Raw genomic sequence first — 21403 nt, 5'->3', positions numbered from 1 at the left:
CCGCTTGAAGAACCAACCAAGCCAATCCTATTGGGTTTAAGAGGTACTATTTTACTCTAATAATTAACTTGGTGGGATAGATCAAGCATAATTAGGTCACAAGTCTACTCGTTGCCCTTCACTATCCGAACACCACTTGAAAGATGTAAACTTTTGGAGTTATACTTCTTCAATATTGACATAATTATGAAACTTAATTACAATAATCTCATTTAATAAGCAAGTCGGCAAAGGTATCGAAACGAAAACTCATCTCTCTTATTCACCCAAAAAAAACTCATCTCCCTCGTCTTGCATATAAATATAATAACATATATATGTTTTAATTTGGAGAAAGAGATAGTCGCCTAATTGAATCTTTTTTTTTTTTGGTGAGACCTAATTGAATCTCTTTATTCGGGGAAAAAGGAACAAGTGAACAAAGGGACTCACGCTCATCAAGTAAAGGCAGGCAGGCATATGCATGCATTTAGTTGAAATTGGTTATACAAGTCGATGTATATCTACACACACACATATATATATACGTTGCTCCAATTATCTCGATATATATATATATGTATGTATATGTATATATTTGTGATTCAGGAAAGAAAAACCTTCCATTTCTTATTGAATAGGGTTCTAATAAAATCTGCCTTATTTCATAGGCAGGCTTGCCTTTGTATAGGCTGTCGGCCTCGGGCTTCACTTATTAACTTATATATATATATCTAGTATCTACCAAAAAAAAGCTAATTAATATATATATGATGTCAGATAAATTCTCTCCTTTTTTTTTTCCTGTTGGCCAGATTAATATGTACGATGTTCCACTCACTTACAAATTTAAAAGGAAAAATATATATTGTTCAACCAAAAGAAAAAGGAAAATATATAATCATGTTGCCGTGGTTAAATGACTAGTATGAAATAGAATGATCTTAATCTACCCAAAAAAAAATTGAATGATCGAATTATATAATGAAAGCTGGATGTTAATTCATACACTAATTAAATATTTTCTCTACAGCATATTGCCTACGTTATTTACCATTGTACATAAAAGGGTTTTTGTGCAAGATCATAGGAGAATGCCTACTCCAAGGACAAAACGGGGTGTATCAAAATGAAATAAGGGAAATATTCCGAACCATCAAATTAGTTAGCAAGATAATGACTGATGTTCCTCTAATTTGCATGTTACGAAAGATAAAAGTTTGTGACGTCTACAAATTCGATGATATGTCTGCATCCAGTCTGGTTGTGAGAATATTTTGCTGCAGTTGTCATCTAATTATAATTCATCTATCGTTAGAAAGAATATAGATCATATGTTGCATGCATGTTACCCATCAGGGTACATATGCTACACCCCCTTGCTCCCATGCATAACTAATTTGGACATTGAAGCACACGCAGCAGTGTCTTTTCTTTATCTAGCTAGCTACGATGTAAATTAATTTGGTATCGTATTGCCCTGAAGACAAGCGAGAGTCCGTGAGGTTGCTAATCCTCTAATATGTATATTTTTCAGGTAACTTTTTTCCCTTTTTTCCTACTTTTGATTAAAAAAAAAAAGTTGTTCTCTGTTCTTTTCTCTTTGCCCTTTAGGGAAAAAGAGATATATTCAAGGGACGGTTTTTGTATAATGTCACTAATCACCAACGTAGAATCAAGAAATTTTGGATTCAATTCTCGTCAGTGCGACTTCCATACCATTTTGTTTCATTTTTCGTGTTCTTATATTTGGTCCGTGGATCTCTTTTATATATAACTGGAAATGAAGAGTTTTTTTATAAAAAAAATAAATTAGGTGAAAGATTTTCTTCTTTTTTAATTGGGGAACAAATCTCTGGTTTCACTTTTCTGGCCAACAAAAGTGAGATATATTATTATTGTTGTTGTTGTAAATGAGTGAGACTTTTTTACCTCATCTTTGACTGATGCCTCCCCAAACAGCCTGACTGCTTACTACCTGGCAGTAAAGTTAGGACCGACGATCTGAGCACGAACTTAGTAGTCGGAGCGGGACAGCTTGCCTCCGTAACAAGCCTTGACTGATCCTAGGAAAGCCTATAAATATTCGGATCGATCACGCCCCCCCCCCCCCCCCCCCAACATACACTTTCTCGTCATTGTAGCTAGTTGGCCGAGAAAGGCTAATTAGTGCAATGGCACAACTCGCCGCTTTGAAACTCAGAGACTTCTGGATGAAGCCAGAGAGGAATAAGAAAAAGGAGACCAAGAAAGGATGATATGAGGAGGAGCTGCACTGCATTGGAAATGTTCAGACTCATAGGCAGAGAGGGTCACGCGTGCACGCAGAGGGAGTAACCAAACGTACCAAAGTACTTCTCTGTTCATTAAAATTTTCCAATAGGGAGGAAAGAATATAGACAAGAGTACGCGAAATGTCTATACATAAAATTGAACACGATCAATCTAATCGGAACAAACACCAAGATTTCACAAATGAATATGTTTAGCGTAAAAGAGTTATAGAACAATCAACGAACATCGAACACTTGTCCCCGCTTAGTCTTGGATTGAATTAAGGAATGGAATCTCGGCATGTCTTGGCCGTGCCTGGGTCTAGTGCTTAATTTAAAGGGCCCCGTGGGCAGTGGGTTAGAATATTATGGAAATCTCTCTCGTCTCTCGTCTCTCGTCTCTCTCTCTTACACACGCACAGACGCATCCGCTAGCTCTTGGCCTTGGGAGGTATAGTCAATTAAGCTATATGTATATGTATTTTGCGAAAAGATACGCCCCCAAATTCGCGATCGATCTTGCATCTGGGGCGAATGGGATAATGGTAGGTGCTGTTGGGGTGACATCTCCTAGTGCATGTCCAATTGATCGAACTTGCAAAACAAAATTATATAATGGCCTTTTCTTTATCTTTTCTTTTCTTTTCATTTCATTTCGTTTTTCATTTTCTTTATTTTGGAGATCCCCCCATTTCCCCTAGCTCTAATGGCCGAATCGGATCAATCACTTTCCTTTTAATATATATCACTACTCCATGACCTAGCTATCCTTTTTCTTTTTTACATATATATTGTAATATTTCCCGAAGCAATATGTATACTAAGCATGATGACAAATTATCATAATGTCTATCAATCTTCCCACTGGGTATCCCCCTTAATGATATAGTAAAATATAACGGACGAATTGAGAAATAAGAAATACCTTAAGAACAATTGCATCATGAAGACTCATTACACGAATTAAGTTTGCAGAAATTAAGCTGGACCCCTCTTGTAAGAATGGTTATTACATGAACTTTATATGACCATTCCATTTCATTTATATATTGTATTACGTACATACAAGATAGTATACGAAAAAAAAAATGTAATGGAGACAACAACTTTAAATGATGGGGGGGGAAAAAAATAAGGAGAGAGAGTTAGGGGGTCCATTAGTACCCCAATAGAGATATAATATCAAACCCGACAATCCCATCACATTTGCTTTCCCACTTGTCTGGAAATTGGCAATACAACAAACGCCTCTGCCGGATCAGGCCGGCACCCAATTTAACATACGCCTCGTCTTTCCCTTCCCGATCCCACTCCCGGCTAGCTGGCGATTCCAATTTAATTTCCTAATCGTGTTAATTTGCATGTCACGATCCATTTTCTATCCGCGCGCTATAAGAGTACATATATATATAGCAGAAAGAAAACACAATTTCTCCCCCGAACAATGACCATAACCGAACTTGTGAAAGGAGACAAAACCAGAAAAAAGCAAGAACAAATGAATAAGAGTGAAAGTGCTGTAAAGGAGATGTTTCTTCTGTTCGGCAAATTAGTGACTAACGTTCAATCTCCAATTGGAGACGCCCCAAGTCTCTGAAGTGGGTCAATCTCTATTATATAGGAGACGTCACGTCAGATAAAGACACACTCGAGAAAAAAAGAGACTTCTCACTTCAATAGCCGTCTTTTTTTGTGAATCTCTCGTGAGAACTCACATACATATTATATTAATTAAATGAATATAGCCAAGACCATCTCCATAGGGAGAGACTCTATGGTTCTCTAAAGTGGGCATGATTTTTGCTATATAAGCACCACATCAAATATAGTCGATCTCTCATCCAATCTCTATTGTAGTCCCACAGTTTTTAATTATTTTTTAAAAAATAAAAAATTACTTTAATCTTTGTGTGGTCCACTGCCTGCCACTTGACCTGGAACAACAAACCCCATGGCAAAAGAGCCAACAACTCTTTGCTTTCTTTATTTATTAAAAAAAAAAAAAGTTGTTGCTGCAATGGCATCCTTGGATTGGCCCCAAGACATCTCTCTGCTGATAGATGGGTCTCCACGAACGCGGGTACGTGGAGATTGCTCCACCGAGGAGACGCGTCTCTCTGTACGCCACGTGGAATAGAGAGACACGCATCTCTTGCCCCAATGGAGATGGTCTAATATTATATAAAATATATATATATATATATATATATATTAATAATAATTAAATTAATTAACCATAATTAAATAATTATTCAAAAAATAGACAATAATAAAATATTAATTGACTGCAATGAAATAAAATTACATGACGTCGATTTAAGCAAAAAAAAATTACATGACTAACGACTATTTTATGTAGCAGGTATGGTAAGTATGATTCCGAGCATATTTCAACAGTTGGTTTTTCAAATTTAGATTAATTGATGATTTTTAATAATTTTAAATTAATTAAATTAATAACACCTAATTTAAAAAATTAAATAATGAAAATATAAAAATATTATTGAAATTAATAATAAATAAAATACATAAATTATTTATGTAATTATTTAAATATAAATTATCATATATAATTTAAATTAAAATAGCCCAACGGCTCTTAAAAAAATGGAAAAAGGCAGTCGGGTGGGCCCTACAACTGCCACGCAACAGCCGTTGACTGACCTCTCTACAGAAAGGCGTGTCTCTTTGTAGAGAGACCGATCTCCGCGTGTGGAGACCTAAGGAGACCGTCCCAACGGCATAGACGCCTGTTGCGCGTCTCTCTTCGTGCCCCCTAGCACCAGATATGCAATAGCCATTATCGCCGGAGACAGTCATAGGGTACGTAAATGCGACATAGAAAATTAATTCAACATTAGTTTGATAGACTAAAAGTCACTCTCTAAGACAGAAAGAGCCAAATAAGTTTGTCTACTCTATTAACATAATTATATTTTACTTATCAAAAGAGGGAATTAACGCACGTTCTCGCTTGATAATCAAGAGGTTTTAGATTCGATAGTTAGTAGGATTATCCATGCTCATTTATTAGTCATTAGAATTTTTTTTCATTGTACTAGGCCCATGAACCTCTTTTGTAACCAAAAAAATTACTTTTCACTTAAAAAAATCAGCTTTAATTATTTGACACCCCCCACTTAAATTAGTTTTTTCGATACCAATCCAAGTCCGTCACAAAAGAACTCAAATGGCCCTCTGGAGAGTGATTTTTGTGAAAATACCAACAACATTCTCTTGACTTCACATTTTCAGAGCTGACATTATACCATCAAGAACCTTCAATTCTCTCGAATGAAGGGATATTCCGGTTCAATATGCTTAGCCATACGGGATTACTTGTTGGCTAGATAACTTGTCCCTGAAGATTGCAACTGGCTTCACAACGAACAAATGCACGTCAATGAGCCTCTGAAGCAGAACCGAGCATTCTCCAATTCGTTTTCCAGGTGCTACAACCGAGCCTCATCCCTCCTTTTGAACAACTTCTTGAGTGTCTTCCATATCTTGTGAGCAGACTTGCATTCCACGATATGATTGAACAAATTATGAGTAGTTGACCTCTTTAAGACGAACTCAACCTTTGGATTCAATCGCTTTCACTTCTAGAGAGCATCTGAGTTTTTGCTTGTTGCCATCACACTTTTGATGCTTTTCGTATTAACGCCATCTCATAGATCTTCTTCTACGAGATGTAACTCCATAGAGTTCATACAAGCCCTCTCTCAACCTTGTAGTTGGACTAGTTAAGCAACTTGATACCAAGCCCACCGGCACGACCACTCGGACTTATCCTCAAAGAATTGGTTGAATTCTTAGGAGGAAGAATAATCTTTAATACTCGATCTTCCGAGAAAAAATAATCTCAAGAAATGCACTTGTTAGGAGGAAGAATAATCTTTAATACTCGTTCTTCCGGAATTGTGGGAACAACGTCTCCCACTATTTTTACCCATTGAAAAAAAAAAGCCACTTAATGAGTAAGAAATTTTTTTACTTAAATAAGTTATTTTTCACTTATTGGTACTCTTTTTCCTCACGAAATATTTTTCCATCCTTATTATTCCTCTTCTCTCTTATACATTTATTTTCTTAACTAATTTAGTGGTTAAAGTTAATTTATCAAACACCGCCTTATACAAGTCGCCGATTCTGAACCAAGATGTCTTAAATTACGTTCGATCATGATTGGTGAGACCTATTAGGCCTTTTATTTCAATTTATGTTCTATTATTGCACTAGACCCATGAACCCTTTATAATTTTGAAATAAAAGGAGTCACTCTCTAAAACAGAGCCTAATAAATATATCGACTCCACTAATATAACTACTTTTCACTAAAAAAATCAACTTAAGTTATTGGGTAAATTACACCGAAAAAGGCATGAGTTTTCACCTATATCTCATATTCGTCCCATACTTCCAATTTGTCTCATACAGAAGTGAAAACTTAGGCCTTTTGGTGTAAATTACCCATAATCACTTGACTGCTTTCATACCGAGCTCAACTAATGATATCCGTTAGGTCACCATATGAATTTAAAAAAAAAACAAAAGAAAAGAAAGAAAAGAAGAAGAATGATAGGGATAGGCAAACTGCTCGATTGTACGGTCATACGACGTGCAATGACGAAAAGACGTCCTCAAATCCAGTTGATGGTCTATTGGGTCACTCATCAGTAGGACTTAAACCGTGGGCATTAAGCCGGTGGTAGAGGATGGGGCCCTAACGAGTCCACCGGCCCAGCATGGAGTAGGATGGGCCTTTGTCAGCCCAACTTATCTTCTTCTTTTTTTTTTTCCTTTTTGGGGGGGGAGGGGGGGGGTGTTGGTGTGTGAAGTGAAGGTTGTCGGTTTATCCCGTTTTAAGATTGAGAGAATCAGAATGGAGCTGACCAACAAACAAAAGTTCCATATCAAAACCGGAGGAAGATTCCAAAGCAGCTCCAGCCAGAAAAATTATGAGCTCAAATTAAGCAAATAATAAATAGCTAAATGAATAAATAGGGAATTTTATCCCTGACTTTGACAAGTTGTATCAATTTCGCCCCCAACTTATTTTTTACATTAATTTTGCCCCTGACTTTACACTTTTGCATCAATTTCATTCTTGACTTTGCACGGTTACATCAATTTAGTTCCTAACTTTTCAGTTACATCAAAGTGGTCCTCTACTTTGCACGATTACATTAATTTAGTCCCTGACTTTTTGCAGTTACATCAGTTAGTGTTACAGTTGCATCAATTTGGTCATTCTATAGGGTGGTTGCATCGATCAAGTCCCAATGCGACATCAGTTTGGTCCCCATGTCACATCAATTTGGTCCATGCCATTAAGTATTAATGCTTACGGTGTTACATGGTGCAAATTGTTACATCAATTTGGTCATCGTTCTACATCAAATTAGTACCTGACTTTTTTTAACCCATATGTCTATGTTTACTCTTTTTCTTCCTCCACTCCTTCTCATTCTTCTTTTTCGGCACAAATCTCACGTGTTGGGGCCCGGCCATTCTCGAGGCTGAGGACGACTGCCTTCAATCTAATTGATTTTGGGGCGGTGGGCAACGGGGTGACCCTCAACTCCGAAAGCTGAGATGTAGCTCATTAGGTTCTAGAGAGAGAAAGTTTGAAGGCTCGTTATTGGCATATCATTGTAATTATGTTATTTGACCAATATTATTGTATAATTTCATTGCTTAGATCAGTAGGATGCTATAGGATCTTATAGAATCGAATTTGGTTGAGTCGTTTGAAAAATATCGCATTCTAAAGTTGGCTGCGGACATAATAAATAGAGGATTCAAGCTAGTTTTTTCGACCTATTTTCTCCATATTTTTCACTTCCGTTTGATTCTAAATTGTAGCCTGTTGTTTGAGGTTTCCACAGACACCTAGAATACAGAAATCCGAGTCTTGTGGAGATAGAAATGCTCTCCCGAAATTGGCCCAATAGTCTGTCCAGTGTTGTTCGTGCTTGTGACACCCAACAACTTCGGGAGGCTCGATTGACATGCTCTGATCATTGTCAATGTCTTCCATTGCGATTTCGACCTTCAATCCATCAAATTCCAATTGCTCTGTCCTCTAATTCTTTGGTTCCCAGTAAAAATTCATGAATTCCCGTTATGGGTCCTCTCAACATCCCCCCGAACATCCTTGAGAAGTCCATCTACTGGGAGATCTCCTTCTACGACATCTTTGTCGGGGACGAGGGCGGCCTCGATGGGGGTTAAGGGTGGTCGAAAGAGAGGGCAAGGTCGGGGCGGATCTCGTCGGGTCGAAGGGGAGGACGGGTTTGGGGACAATGAACAGTGGAGAGGGAGGAAGAAGACAATGAATAGTGAACATAGAGGAAAGAGAATGCCTGAATTGATGTAACGAACATCATTTAATTTTGGGGTTACATCAATTTGCTCAGTCATTACATCAATTCAATCCCTAAACAAATTAACGGAGCAGTAACGTCGTATGTCCCTTAATCACTGGGACTAGATTGATGTAGCCGATGATCGATTTGATGTAACACCAAAACTCAAGGACTAGTGTTGCGAAAGTCATAGACTAAATTAATGTAATTGTGTAAAGTTAGGGATTAAATTAATGTAACCGTGTAAAGTTGATGACGAAATTGATGCACAAGTGCAAAATCGGGAACGAAATTGATACAACTTGCGAAAATCAGGATGAAATTACCTTTTTACTCTAAATAAATAAATACAAACCCCAAAACAAAGCAAAATAATAATAAATAAATAAATAAATAAAGAAAAAGGAGAAGTGAGGGAGGGAAGAAATATGCTTGGCTGAGAAACTTTGCTCGGGCAAAATAAAACGAAGTGTCTGCCTCAGAAAATGTCCTCTTCTTCTTCTTCTTCACTTCGAGGATGATATGTGTATTATTATTATTATTATGATTGTTATTGTTATGCAGAGCTTGAGAGCCATTCCATGGCTTCCCTCTGCCTGAATTTGTTGCCTGCACCGCAGCCTTCTTTCCACCATCCCCGCAAGCTTCTTGAAACTTCTTCTTCTTCTTCTTCTTTGGTTGATAGCACAATCAGCAGAGCAATTGGGGGCTTGAAGCCCATAGTTGTGACTGGCAATCCTCCCACCTTCGTCTCGGCCCCTGATCGCCGCATTGTCGCTGGTTCAGTTTCCTTCTACTCACGTTTCTTTATGTCGGGTTCTGTTCTGTTCTGTTCATTGTTTTCTTCAATGTTGTTTAGAGGGCTGAGCCTCCACCCACAGTGTGTATTAGTTCACTGTTGTCCTGTTAACTCTTTGGCTGAGGAAATAAAGATTTGGGTAGCTCAACTCAATGGAATCAAACCCTAAAACCTATATATATATATATATATGTATGTATGTATATTGTTCCTGATGCTATGGACTAAGGCTGATAGCCGATATATTTAGCAACTCAATCAATCAAGCTCCCTTAGCAATAACGAAAGAAAAGATCAGGAGTCAAAATTCATGCGTTGCCTGTTTGTCCAACAGCAGCCATCTTTGGGGGGCTGTGGAGTATCTATGCGGTGGAAAGGGCGAAGCATTGCCCTCTTCCATTATACTCCTGGATGGCATTGCCCGTTAACTCCTTTCACTTTGTCGTCTTTTTTTTTTTTTTTTTTGTAGTTGGAGATCTGCATGGGGACCTTGACCAAGCGAGACGAGCGCTTCAGATGGCTGGTCTGCTAAGCTCTGATGGCCAAGATGCATGGCTCGGTAAAGAAACGGTATTGTTGGTTGTTTACTGCATTTTCCTAGAGAACTAGCTTCTCCACCTGGTGCCCAGTTATTATCTACATAAGCTTTCTGCACTGCCGTAGACTGTTCGATTATAGTCCCAGATACATGAATCAACCCATTTTCCCCTGGTTATTTAGGTTTTAATTCAGTTGGGAGATATACTTGATCGAGGAGAGGATGAGATAGCTATTCTGTCCTTGCTGCGGTCATTAGATATGCAGGCCAAAGCCGAAGGCGGCGCAGTTTTTCAGGTTTTGCTATGTTAAATTCTAATTGAGCTTGTAAATTCTATTAGCCATTGTATTATTTTCAATCAGATCATGTTGGTTTGGTTCAGGTCAATGGGAATCACGAGACGATGAATGTGGAAGGGGATTTCAGATATGTTGATTCAGGGGCATTCGACGAGTGTCTAGATTTTCTGGATTACTTGGAGGATAACCGGTACGAGTGGGAACAAGCCTTTGTCGGTTGGATCGCTACCTCTGAACAGCGGAAGAAGTACCAGAATCTGCCTCAGAGCTATTGGGGCCCATGGAATCTAGTGAAGGTACTATGGACTTTTCCCGAATTTAGCTAACTTTCAGAAGAGGTGGTTATTGCATTGTTCTTCTTTTTCCCTCTTTTGATTTATATGGTTATGTGGAGATTCCTGATTACGTTAGTAAAATTTAGGACAGAGGCAAAAGGGGGTGATTGCTAGATCAGTCCTATTCAGACCAGGTGGTCCCTTGGCATGTGAACTGTCCCGGCATCCAGTTGTTCTCAAGGTCAATGATTGGGTCTTTTGTCATGGTGGACTTCTTCCTCATCACGGTGGAAAACTCTCTACCATCATCTTCATTTGGCTCAGTACAGCAGCACTGTTTTCTTATATGGTCCCTCACCACTGCTGAAATGCCTGATAGGAATGTTCATATCTCTGCAGTTGAATATGGGATCAAGAGATTGAACTGGGAAGTGTCACAGTGGATGAGGGGTCTGACTGAGGAAGATCAAAATCCTCAGATTCCTTTCATAGCCACTCGAGGATACGATAGCATCGTTTGGAACCGCCTGTACTCGAGGGATCTTTCAGACTTGGAAGATTACCAGATAAAGCGGGCAAGCATATTTAAAGCGCTTTCTTCTGTAGAATTTCCCGTTCATATTATCTTCCTAAGTCCTAACACACAACTAATGGTGGCTTAAAATTGGTTGGCTTCTCAGATACAATCTATTCTTGAAGAGACCTTGGAAGCTCTGGGTGCTAAGGCAATGGTAGTCGGTCATACTCCTCAACCTGCAGGAGTAAACTGGTAAGCTGCAACGACAATCATCACCAACACAAAATCCTGAATTTGAAATGACTCTTTATGAATCCTGAACAAATTAGCCCTTCAAATTACTTATCTGTGCTCCTGTTTTTGCGACTTTTGAACATGGCTTCTGAAATGCAGCAAGTACAACTGTAGCATATGGAGGATTGATGTAGGGATGTCCAGAGGCGTATTGAATTCAAGACCAGAGGTAACACGAGTTTCAGTTGAGATTAAGAGCCAAACTATCTGGAATCCAATCTAAGTTGAATATATATATCCATAAAAAATGGTGCATACATTGATATAGGTTACTGGTTTACAAACAGAGCTGGCAGTAACCTTATGTCTCCTCCTAGGTTCTGGAAATTGTAGATGGTAAAGCGAGAGTTATAAGGAGTGGACTGGACACGGCAAGTGAACTTCAAGTTGTTGATTATACGTAGCGACCAGCAGTTGTGTGTAAAGGTATGTTTGTGGGCAGAGGGCCTTTTGTTTTTTTAATAATAATAATAATATACACCGTATTTATCCTGCCTCTATAAGCGAGTGAATATTCTAACCACCCCAAGGTTTCTTCCGTTTATACAGGAAATACAGTTGGTCACGACTGCGTTCATTTGTCCATTAGTCCCAAGACATTTACATGTTTAGAACATATTTTTACAAATCAAAGCAAAGGAGCTCTTAAGATGGCTGCAGTTGCATATGGTTGCAAATCTCTACAGGATGATTTTGCACAGGATGGGAAGGAAGAGAAGCTGAGTGAGATGTTCTGCTTCTTTTCTTTTTGTCTTGGAGAATTCCAATAAAAACATTTTCTTTTTTCCGGTTATGCTCGAATTGAAGACGCTTGAATGGGGAAGGAACAGAAGGCATGCCAGTTGAATTGTGTTCATGTTGATAGTTTCGGTCACTGTATACTGAATTGCACAGAGTAATGAAACAAGGTCTATGAACGGTTCATGTTTCCAAGTCTGTTCTCAATATCTCCCAATTGTCCTTCCAAGTAAATGCACATTGGTGCTGCTAATCGAGGGAGGGAAGCAAAGTCCTGTATAACCTCTGATGGAACCGAGTAGGAAGCTTGTTAGTCGGAGACATGGAGATGAGATGCAGTCAGTGATCAAATCCGAGGACCAAGGAGTCTATGAGAGGCTTCCAGTATGAAGAGACAAAAGAAGTCTATTAATCATACTCGACTCTTTTTCGCAGCCGTTGAAATGGCTGCTATCTTTCGTAAGTCTAACAAAGGTATAAGAGGAGAGGAGCTGCTAAGAGGAGTATATGTCAAGACAAAATGTCCATCTAAAAAAAAATCAAATCAATGTCAAGACAAAATGTCCAATGTTAAAAGTAACTAAAGAGTTGAAACGGATGGTGACTAGATTCATTCCGGCACGGGATTATGAAACAATAATAACCACCGAGTTTCGGCATTCAAAAAGGGGACAATAAGCATGGCTACTTTGACTGCCCTGAAGATGAATTATCCCAATGAGAGTGAAGAGTGCTAAATTTTGCAAGATATGTGTGTGTGTGTTTTTTTTCCTTAATCAATAATGTATGTATCTATCTGTACATATATACATATATATATATATATATATATTAAAAAAAGAGTAAATTGCACTAGTAGTCCAAAACGTTTTACAAATGTTTCAATATGGTACAAAAAAATTTTGTTACTTGATGGTATAAAATGTTTCAAAATTGTTTCAGTATAGTACAAACTGTCATCTCGCTATTGACACCGTCAAGCCGTCCCTTACAAAATCTGTAAATTTTACACCATCATGTAACTTACGTAAAATATTTTGTATTATTAAGTTATAACTTCAAAACATTTTGCACCATCATATAACGTCCCACAAAAATCGATTTTGCACCATCAGTGTCGACTTGATGGCGTCAATGGCAAAATGACGGTTTGTACTATAATGAAACAACTTTGAAATATTTTGTACCATCAAATAGAAAAAGATTTATGAAACATTTGTAAAATTTTAGAACCATTAGTGTAATTTATCAAAAAAAAAAAAAAAGGGTGAAAAGACAATGGTGTTTGTTTGTTTTGTGTTTTGTAGATGTTTTCAAGCCAAATCCCCAACCGTTTCAATTCATTTCAGGCAGCTAAGCTGAGCCTCCCCTTTTCGTAAACTCCGCTGATCGACCCCGCCCAACTCCTCTTGGCTCTTCACACAGCCCCTCCCCTATTTCCATGGAAGCTCTTCTTCATCACCATCACCATCTCCATCTCCATCCTCACTCTCTCATCTTTCGCACCCCTTCACTCTCCCTACACTCCGTCTCCAGGATGAGTTCTTCACTCGCTCTCTCCCAATCCCAACTCTCTCTCCCCCTATCCAACCGCCACCTCGGTTCTCCCGCCAATGGACTTCGGAGAGCCCGCAGCCTCGGCCTCAGGAACCTCGAGAGATCTAGGGTTTCCATGAGCGTCTCTGTTGGATCTCAGCAGGCCGCTGATGATGCACTCTTCTTGGATTACAAGCCCAGCTGCGCTTTCCTCTTTCCCGGTCAGGTTAGCTCGCTGCTTCTCCCCTTCCCCCCCGAATTACCTCCCATCCGAGCTTCCCTGATCCTCCTCTTCCCATTTCCGTTCGTATCGTGTATGCTTTATCCTAGCTGCCATCATTTTGAAATCTATATCCTTATGGTACTATCTGAACTGAGGAGTATAATAACCATGACGTACTCCGCTGTCCTTCATAATTTATCCGTAATGCTACCCCGCCACTACCATATCGCTTCTTGGGTGTTTCATTGCGGATCAGCATTGCCCATCTTATAAAAAAACCGAATCAGCTCAAGTTTAAGATACGTATAATAAAGGGATTGGTTTGAGCAGGAAAAAAGACAAAATTCACCAAATCTTATGTATTTGGAATCTTATGTATTTGGGCTTGTGATTTTATTATACATTGATTAATGGTGCTTCCTAACCTTCGAGGCGTGGAACCTGATTCCTATTGCTTTCGTTTGTTAATGGAATCATGTAGGGTGCACAAGCTGTCGGAATGGGAAAGGATGCACAAGATGTGCCAGCTGCTGCCGAACTGTACAGAAAGGCAAATGATATACTAGGGTACTGCTCCTTTTTCTGTCGCTTATAACTTTATAGTGAGCCACATGATTTTACTGATTCTCTCATCTAAGAATCAACTTGTTCTCCTACGGCTTATTTGTTTGTGATTGATTTGAGAAGCAACGGATACTTCTGTAATTAGCGAGGTCTGTGCCAGACTGACACAACTAGATTTTATTATAGAAAAAAAAAAGCTGGAATTAGTATATTGCACTATGTATTATTCCGGGCTGAGCGTCATTGCCCTTCTTTTTGTGCAGCTTTGATCTTCTAGACGTTTGTATTGGTGGGCCAAAAGAAAAGCTCGATTCAACTGTCATAAGTCAGGTGATTGCCTTTTCTGTCAAAATAATTGAACTAGAGATTATCTTTCTCATTACTGGTATTAGCTCTCTCTTCAGAAACTTGATTCTAACTTCTAATTAGATGGATGGTCGGTGATTAAAGAATGTTGCCAAATTTAAATCCATGCTATGTCGAATCATGAAAACGAATGTGGTGTAATGGAGCATCCCATTGTTAATGCAGAATAAAGTGATATTGTTTTAGCAATAATCTTTTATCTTGCAGCCAGCTATCTATGTAACTAGCCTGGCTGCTGTAGAAGTACTCCGTGCTCGTGATGGAGGTCAACAAATAATTGATTCTGTTGATGTCACGTGCGGTCTGAGCTTGGGTGAATATACTGCTTTAGCATTTGCTGGAGCTTTCAGGTGAGCATGTTTCATCCCAAGCCTCTTAATATTGGAAAATTTCAATTTCTTAGCTCAATTAGGTGAGAATAACTTGATCGTGGCTAGTCTCATTAGATACTTGGAGATGCAAACTAACATGATATGACTGAAGCAGATTACCAAAACTTCTCCGAGTACAGCGTGTTGTAATCACATTGGTTAATAGTATCTGGAACATTTTGGGCTTTGTTTACTAAAGGGGCATTTCTTTTATTGATATCTACTAGATAACTTTGGCTACTGTCAACAGTGACTGATGCCGCTTTTGATGGTTTAGCCTTGACCTTTCATCACAACAACAGAGAAAGAGTATTTATCAGTATTCAGTTTCCTTAATCTTGGTCTTTCTCATATCAGCTTCGAAGATGGGCTTAAGCTGGTCAAACTAAGAGGAGAAGCAATGCAGGTAAGATTCAATCCATCATCTTAGCTTTTAGCCTTTTAAGTCATATAAATCGCTGGTGTTATGCCTGTAAACCTCAGGGGGTGACACTTAAATGTCAATGCTGTATGTCAGGAAGCTGCAGATGCAGCTAAAAGTGCCATGGTCAGTGTCATTGGACTTGATTCGGATAAGGTGCAACAGCTGTGTGATGCAGCCAATGCAGAAGTTGATGAAGCCAACAAAGTTCAGATCGCAAATTACCTTTGTCCGGTATGGTATTCTCATCTGATTCATTTAAAGATACTTGGCTTTCTTGTTTCCTTGACTTTACTTCCTCCCTGAAACTCGTATTTCGACTCTTAACAGGGAAATTATGCAGTCTCTGGGGGAGTTAAAGGAGTAGAGGCAGTAGAAGCTAAAGCTAAGTCTTTCAAGGCTCGAATGACGGTATATTTCTTCTTATGCTTTGAAAGTCTTGTTATTCTTTCTTTTTACCCAAACATGGTAACACGAAGATTCAGAAAACATGATTTTTATTTGTGGAAACTATCAGGTTCGTCTAGCTGTTGCTGGTGCTTTCCACACTAGCTTCATGGAACCAGCTGTCTCGAGATTGGAGACAGCATTGAATTTAACTGAGATCCGGACTCCCAGAATCCCTGTTATATCAAATGTAGATGCAAGCCCACATGCTGATCCCGATACTATTAAGAAGATACTTGCTCGTCAGGTAAGCAGCTCAGAAAGGAAATTGAAACAATCCGATCTGCCTGACTGGGCGGCTGGGCAATGTTGATTAATGGGATATCCTTGTTTGGCCATTTTAACTTTTTATGACAGGTGACATCCCCTGTTCAGTGGGAAACAACCATTAAGACTCTCCTGACCAAGGGGCTCAAGAAGGGCTACGAATTGGGACCTGGGAAGGTAATGATACAGTACCGAATCTGAGTGATGATGATTTTACATGTCTTTGGTTACTTGAGATTTTTTTTTTCCCGTCTGAATGGTTGTTTTCATTGCACGTTCGTCAGGTTATAGCTGGTATTGTCAAGAGAATGGACAAGAGTTCCGACATTGAGAACATCGGCGCTTGAGGAGCGGAGCTGCTCCCCCGGTTGCGAGCTTAACTTTTTTAGACCGTTTGTACCATCTCGATGAAGTGCTGGAAGGATCATGCCGGATCGGCTTTTCTTTTCTATTTATCATTAGAAGAGAGATTTTGTACGATTGTATCCCAATAATGCAAAAAGATTAACATATTTTGCTCGAAGACTGAATCTCTTCTCTCTCTCTCTCTCTCTCTCTCTCTCGCTCTCAGTTTGAACATAAGAAAGCCTTGGAATTCACGGGGCCAGTCCAACTGAAAAACCAATGTTAAAAGATTGCGTGACGGATTTAATGTGCATCAAGTACAATCAATCTGTGCTTCGGGGCGGTCGCCTGAGCCTCCTGAGCTGCTCGATCCACTGATCCTCAGGCACCCTCTGAGCCCAATCAGGAGCCGATCCCCCGAAGGATACTCCACGCATCGCCTCCATCACTCTCACTGCGTCCTCGGACCTCAACGGTGCATTCCTCCTGCTCTCGTCTTCCCTGAAAGCTTTCAGCATGGCCGAATTAGAAGCTTCTCTCGCTCTCTCTTCTTCCTGTTCCTCCCCGGCATCACCGTCGTCGTCGTCCTCCTCTTCGCTGCTTTTGTGGTCGGCAGCATCCTGTAAGCTGAGAGATGCAATTCCGTTGTCTCCGAGGTAGCCATTGGGGAGAGGTAGAGGGAGATGACGAAGGTTAGAGGGGGAGTTTTGCTGGTGATCGATGGGATCAGAGTCGGAGCTGGAGTCGTCGTCGCCGGAGGAGGAGATGGGCTGGTAGTAGTCAGGGGTCTCGTCGGGATTCGAATCGGCGTCACTTCCATGGCCATTCATTTCTGTGATGTTCGCACCGACGTATAAATTAAAGAAGAGAAGAGATCTGAAAGAATAACTGAGAGAGAAACTGGGAAATGGACTGACCTTCGGAGCAATCAGCTGAAGAAAATGGCACAGCGTTCATGGCTTTCACTTTGCAGGCTCAGCACCCAGAGCCAGAGAGAGAGAGATGAAGGATTTATTTGATTTGATTTGATTTGATTTATGAACCGTAAATCCATCGTAGGGTAGTGAAAGATCGCGAAGAACTTGGAAGACACAGAGAGAGCCATGGATGGAAAAAGAAAAAAATATGTCTACATTTATATGCACCAGCCGGGAATCGAACCCGGGTCTGTACCGTGGCAGGGTACTATTCTACCACTAGACCACTGGTGCCTAACCGTGCCCCTAGCGTCCCACTAGCCCTTATAATCGCGGCGTGTAATGAACTGAAACAAAATATGAAACCAATATATATTGATTTAAGTACTTCAACGCTGATTCTCATTAAATAAAATCTTCAAATATTCTTAATGAAGAAACTTTTACTCTTTGATCAACCGACCTGGTTTAATCTTAGATTAATCAAGTCCATTGGAACTTCCAAATACTAATGGCTTGTTTGATTCCAAAGTAAATCATATTTTAACTTAATTCTACCTATAACAAAATAAAATAACTAATACAAAGTCAAAGGGTGGATCACATATATAACTATTTAGATCACTCTTTTTCAAAATCAAAATTTAATTTTAAAATCTTACTTTAAAATCAAACGCAACATAAATGGTGCACGTCAAATATGAAACAAAAGGGGAAGAGAAAATTTTGCCTTCTGACTTCTGAAGCCGGAAGCTATCATACATACAATACAGTGCTGCTTTTGGTGAACTGCAGCTAACAAAAGTCTTACCTAACCACGCAGTGCATAAACCAATTGCTGAGACATTCTTCGATGATCGTACCTAACCACGCAGGATGATCTCACCTAACCACGCGACATGAAGAAACGTCAATTAAATTACAATAAATAAAATATTGAGTGTTAATCACTCGATTAATAGTGACAAATATTTTTAATTAAAACACTTTTATTGTTTCTTAAGGACCATTTAAAATTTTCTCCTCACACTGCCTTTATTCACCTGATATCGCATCAAAATCTCTGGTTTGCTCTGATGTATTACATCATAAATACCTCTACATAATCTAATCCTCTTTTGAAAGGTTAAATAAAAAAAGAACCAATAGGCTAAGCAATTAAAGTTGCAACATGATTATCTATATGACCTAAAAGGAAAATGAAAACAAAGGCTACAAAAAATTAATCACGGATAACACCGGATCACGATAAGTAGAGATTGTCATCTGTTTCTGCTCATGAACCCAGAAGCAGCATCTTAATTTGCTCCCCTATCTTGCGCCAGTCATCCTCGGCGTGAAACTGACAATCCTCAAATCAATCCAACAAAGTATCTCTATGGTACAATTCAGGGTTGTTCTTTCAGGTATGGCCATCACTCTCATTGAACTGTTGTAAGAAGGCCTTCGAGGCTTCGTACGTAGACCAGCTGATTGCAGCAGCGGGTGCATGGAAGAGCATCCTTGGGATCCACCCTCTCATGAGCCCCCTGTAGCCATCCTTCTCCACTATCGTCCGGAAAACATCCCCTATCGAGCCCGTCTTAAACCGGTCGCACCCACATACTCCCTGGAGCACAATGGAGTTTGAAAGGCTGAAGTAATGAAGCGGAGAACAGAGGGCAGACCCAAAATCCTATAACTACCCCATTGCCACTAAGATAGACGCATTAATTTTTAACTCGAGTTGCCTCTAAAAGCAGAATGCAAAATGAGCAAACAGACATTTCAGGGATCAGGTCCCACTTCCATCACTCGAAACAAACAGAGCATCTTAACCAATAGCACGGGACGGACTCAATAGTCTTCTGGTACATTTTTAGCTGAATAGTCTTCTGGTACAAGACATGCTACGCAGAGATTGTTTCCTATCACAAGGATAAAGGAAGATGCTTTTCGCATTTGGAATTTAATGGTCTCAGATAATAACTTTTTTACTGATCCTCTCTCTAACAATCAAAATGCAGTTCCCTTTTGGGCCGATAAACGAACGATCTATCAAGGGAACTCAAAACACATTTTTTGGGATCTACATGTTCGTGTTACCCACAGCTAATCTGAGAGAAAAAGCTAACTACCTTTCCAAGCATGAAATAACTAGAGCAGTTACTTTTTGACCACAAAGAAACATAGACAGCAAAAAATATCATAGTGAACCATTAATACCGTAGAGCTGCGGTTCGTGCAAATGTTTGAGAAGGACAAATTAAATCACTAGGACCTACATAAATAGCAGAACAAGAGCATATTTCTACTCAAATAATCTAAATAACAGAAGGCTGACCTTCGACATGGAAGAAGAAAGTCCATTCCAATCAAAAAGAAAGACTAGGAATCAAATGAAGCCCTTGCTCCAAGAAATCTTAAAACTGAAAGAGAGACTGCCGAGCAAGCTTACTACTTTTTTGTGGAGCTTGTGACTATCTATGGTTGGTTGGTACGTAATTGCTACCTACAGTCCACCCTCCCAAATAACCCGAAGACGTATAAATTAGACAACAACAAACAAGGACATGAATAGCTTGGATAATCGATTAAGAACAATCTGAAGATTACTTAATACTTAAGAAATAAATAAACAAAAAAAAAAAAAGTATGGAACTTTACCTGGCACTGCAACTGAGTTTTCACCACATCTAGGGGCGTCGTTACTGCAGCTGCTGATGCCCCAGCAGCTGCCCCGGCGGTGGCATGGACAAACCACCGCTCATCACTTGCGCTCTCCGGGGAGAGCTCCATCAATCCCCTCTTGGCCGCCTCGTAGGTGGCAAAGTGCACAGCCGTGAAGGGCGCGTTCATGACCACCGTCGTCTTGTACGACGCGAAGAAGGCCCTGAGCCCCTCCTCCCTGAAAACCCTCCTGACGCAGTCGGAGACTCCCCGGTACGGGCTGTTCCCGAGTTGGAGCCTCTGCTTGACCATGTCCATGGGCGTGAGCACGGCGTCGCTGGCAACGGTGGCGCAGACGCCGGAGGCGGCGTGCGCGGCGGAGTTGTTGGGGTTGCCACCGGAGAAGGACCGCTTGCAGATCTCGTAGAAGGAGAAATAGACGGCGTGGGCAGGGCCAGCTCCGAGGCCCATGGCCCCGATGCCGCGGTACAGGGCGCTGGGGCCGTCGGACTTGAGGATGGAGCGGAGGGCGTGGGCGACGGTGACCGACTTGATGGGGCAGGAGCCGATGGCCTGCATGCGAGTCTTGACGGTGTCGACGGGGAACATGGCCATGTGTTCGACGGAGCCGGCGATGGAACCGGCGACCATGTACTGCCAGAAAGGGAGGCCATCGAGGTCGGAGGCGGCGTGGATGTCAGGACGGAGATTGGGTTGCTCGGAGGACAGGGGACGGAAATCGGGGCTCTGGAACTTGGGGGAGGCATCAGTCGTAGTAGCCATCGATCCAATCAATCAATCAATCACTCCGAGTCGTGCGGGATATGAACTCGGATGGATCCGGCAGTGCCACCGCCCCTTTGCCCGTAATAATAATAATAATAATAAAAGGAAAATGCTTTTATTTAAAAGTCTTGGAATACTTCCTGCAAAATAGGAAAGTACCAAATCAAAATGAAATTCGAAAAAGAATAAAATAAACAGAAAACCTTTTTGTGGTAACAGAAACTTTCGGTAGAAATGTCGCTGGTAACCTTTTTGTTAGTTGCTCTCTTTGGCTAAACGGGACAAATTTGCTGGATTGATTCCCAATATATATATATATATATATATGTACTATTATTCTACTAAAAAAAATATTCTTATTCCGAAATTATTCATTGTGAAAATACTTCAAAGAAATTAGTGATTCTTAAATTGAGGAATAACTTGGT

At 40.1% G+C, this 21403-nt stretch overlaps 4 protein-coding genes and 1 non-coding gene across 6 annotated transcripts; 2 read left to right on the top strand and 3 right to left on the bottom strand.

Moving 5' to 3' along the window:
- Positions 1-9058: 9058 nt before the first annotated feature.
- On the top strand, positions 9059-12278 carry LOC116201905 (shewanella-like protein phosphatase 1). 2 transcript variants are annotated; one of them, XM_031533359.1, is made up of 10 exons: positions 9060-9403; positions 9892-9992; positions 10143-10256; positions 10343-10555; positions 10686-10821; positions 10934-11109; positions 11215-11303; positions 11445-11514; positions 11663-11771; positions 11895-12278. In XM_031533359.1, exons 1-9 carry the CDS (start codon positions 9205-9207, stop codon positions 11747-11749), a joined length of 1185 nt encoding a protein of 394 aa, XP_031389219.1. In that variant the 5' UTR covers positions 9060-9204; the 3' UTR covers positions 11750-11771; positions 11895-12278. The 2 variants fall into 2 exon arrangements, with proteins under 2 accessions (XP_031389220.1, XP_031389219.1); XM_031533360.1 differs by lacking the exon at positions 11895-12278 and having other exon boundaries at positions 9059-9403; positions 11633-11772.
- A 1135-nt stretch (positions 12279-13413) lies between these two features.
- On the top strand, positions 13414-16801 carry LOC116201414 (malonyl CoA-acyl carrier protein transacylase). The gene is made up of 10 exons (XM_031532656.1): positions 13414-13845; positions 14324-14409; positions 14670-14736; positions 14980-15122; positions 15501-15549; positions 15661-15798; positions 15895-15975; positions 16082-16258; positions 16369-16455; positions 16563-16801. The coding sequence occupies exons 1-10, from the start codon at positions 13525-13527 to the stop codon at positions 16623-16625; spliced, it is 1212 nt and encodes a 403-aa protein (XP_031388516.1). The 5' UTR covers positions 13414-13524; the 3' UTR covers positions 16626-16801.
- Positions 16770-17733, bottom strand: LOC116201416 (bone sialoprotein 2). Its single transcript, XM_031532657.1, has 2 exons — positions 17541-17733; positions 16770-17455 (listed from the first exon to the last, which is right to left on the bottom strand). Exons 1-2 carry the CDS (start codon positions 17578-17580, stop codon positions 16947-16949), a joined length of 549 nt encoding a protein of 182 aa, XP_031388517.1. The 5' UTR covers positions 17581-17733; the 3' UTR covers positions 16770-16946.
- A 30-nt stretch (positions 17734-17763) lies between these two features.
- Positions 17764-17834, bottom strand: TRNAG-GCC. The gene has a single exon. It is a non-coding gene; the product is annotated as a tRNA-Gly (tRNA).
- A 710-nt stretch (positions 17835-18544) lies between these two features.
- Positions 18545-21164, bottom strand: LOC116201673 (uncharacterized mitochondrial carrier C8C9.12c-like). Its single transcript, XM_031532980.1, has 2 exons — positions 20187-21164; positions 18545-19149 (listed from the first exon to the last, which is right to left on the bottom strand). The coding sequence occupies exons 1-2, from the start codon at positions 20970-20972 to the stop codon at positions 18943-18945; spliced, it is 993 nt and encodes a 330-aa protein (XP_031388840.1). The 5' UTR covers positions 20973-21164; the 3' UTR covers positions 18545-18942.
- Between the last annotated feature and the right edge of the window lie 239 nt (positions 21165-21403).

This window comes from Punica granatum, chromosome 3, assembly GCF_007655135.1.
Source record: "Punica granatum isolate Tunisia-2019 chromosome 3, ASM765513v2, whole genome shotgun sequence".
Lineage (NCBI taxonomy): Eukaryota > Viridiplantae > Streptophyta > Magnoliopsida > Myrtales > Lythraceae > Punica > Punica granatum.
Note: the sequence above shows the minus strand (reverse complement) of the source record. Positions and strands in the feature narration are given on the sequence as shown.

Bases quoted from the DNA above. Each gene is read 5' to 3' on its own strand.
- LOC116201905 (XM_031533359.1), top strand. From the start codon at position 9,205: ATGGCTTCCCTCTGCCTGAATTTGTTGCCTGCACCGCAGCCTTCTTTC. The intron at 10,556-10,685 runs GTACTATGGACT...AATTTAGGACAG, and splicing joins GCCCATGGAATCTAGTGAAG to AGGCAAAAGGGGGTGATTGC. The intron at 11,515-11,662 runs GTAACACGAGTT...GTCTCCTCCTAG, and splicing joins TATTGAATTCAAGACCAGAG to GTTCTGGAAATTGTAGATGG.
- LOC116201414 (XM_031532656.1), top strand. From the start codon at position 13,525: ATGGAAGCTCTTCTTCATCACCATCACCATCTCCATCTCCATCCTCAC. The intron at 15,550-15,660 runs GTAAGATTCAAT...GCTGTATGTCAG, and splicing joins TAAGAGGAGAAGCAATGCAG to GAAGCTGCAGATGCAGCTAA. The intron at 16,259-16,368 runs GTAAGCAGCTCA...TTTTTATGACAG, and splicing joins AGAAGATACTTGCTCGTCAG to GTGACATCCCCTGTTCAGTG.
- LOC116201416 (XM_031532657.1), bottom strand. From the start codon at position 17,580: ATGAACGCTGTGCCATTTTCTTCAGCTGATTGCTCCGAAG. The intron at 17,456-17,540 runs GTCAGTCCATTT...CGAACATCACAG, and splicing joins TTCAGCTGATTGCTCCGAAG to AAATGAATGGCCATGGAAGT.
- LOC116201673 (XM_031532980.1), bottom strand. From the start codon at position 20,972: ATGGCTACTACGACTGATGCCTCCCCCAAGTTCCAGAGCCCCGATTTC. The intron at 19,150-20,186 runs GTAAAGTTCCAT...ATTGTGCTCCAG, and splicing joins AAACTCAGTTGCAGTGCCAG to GGAGTATGTGGGTGCGACCG.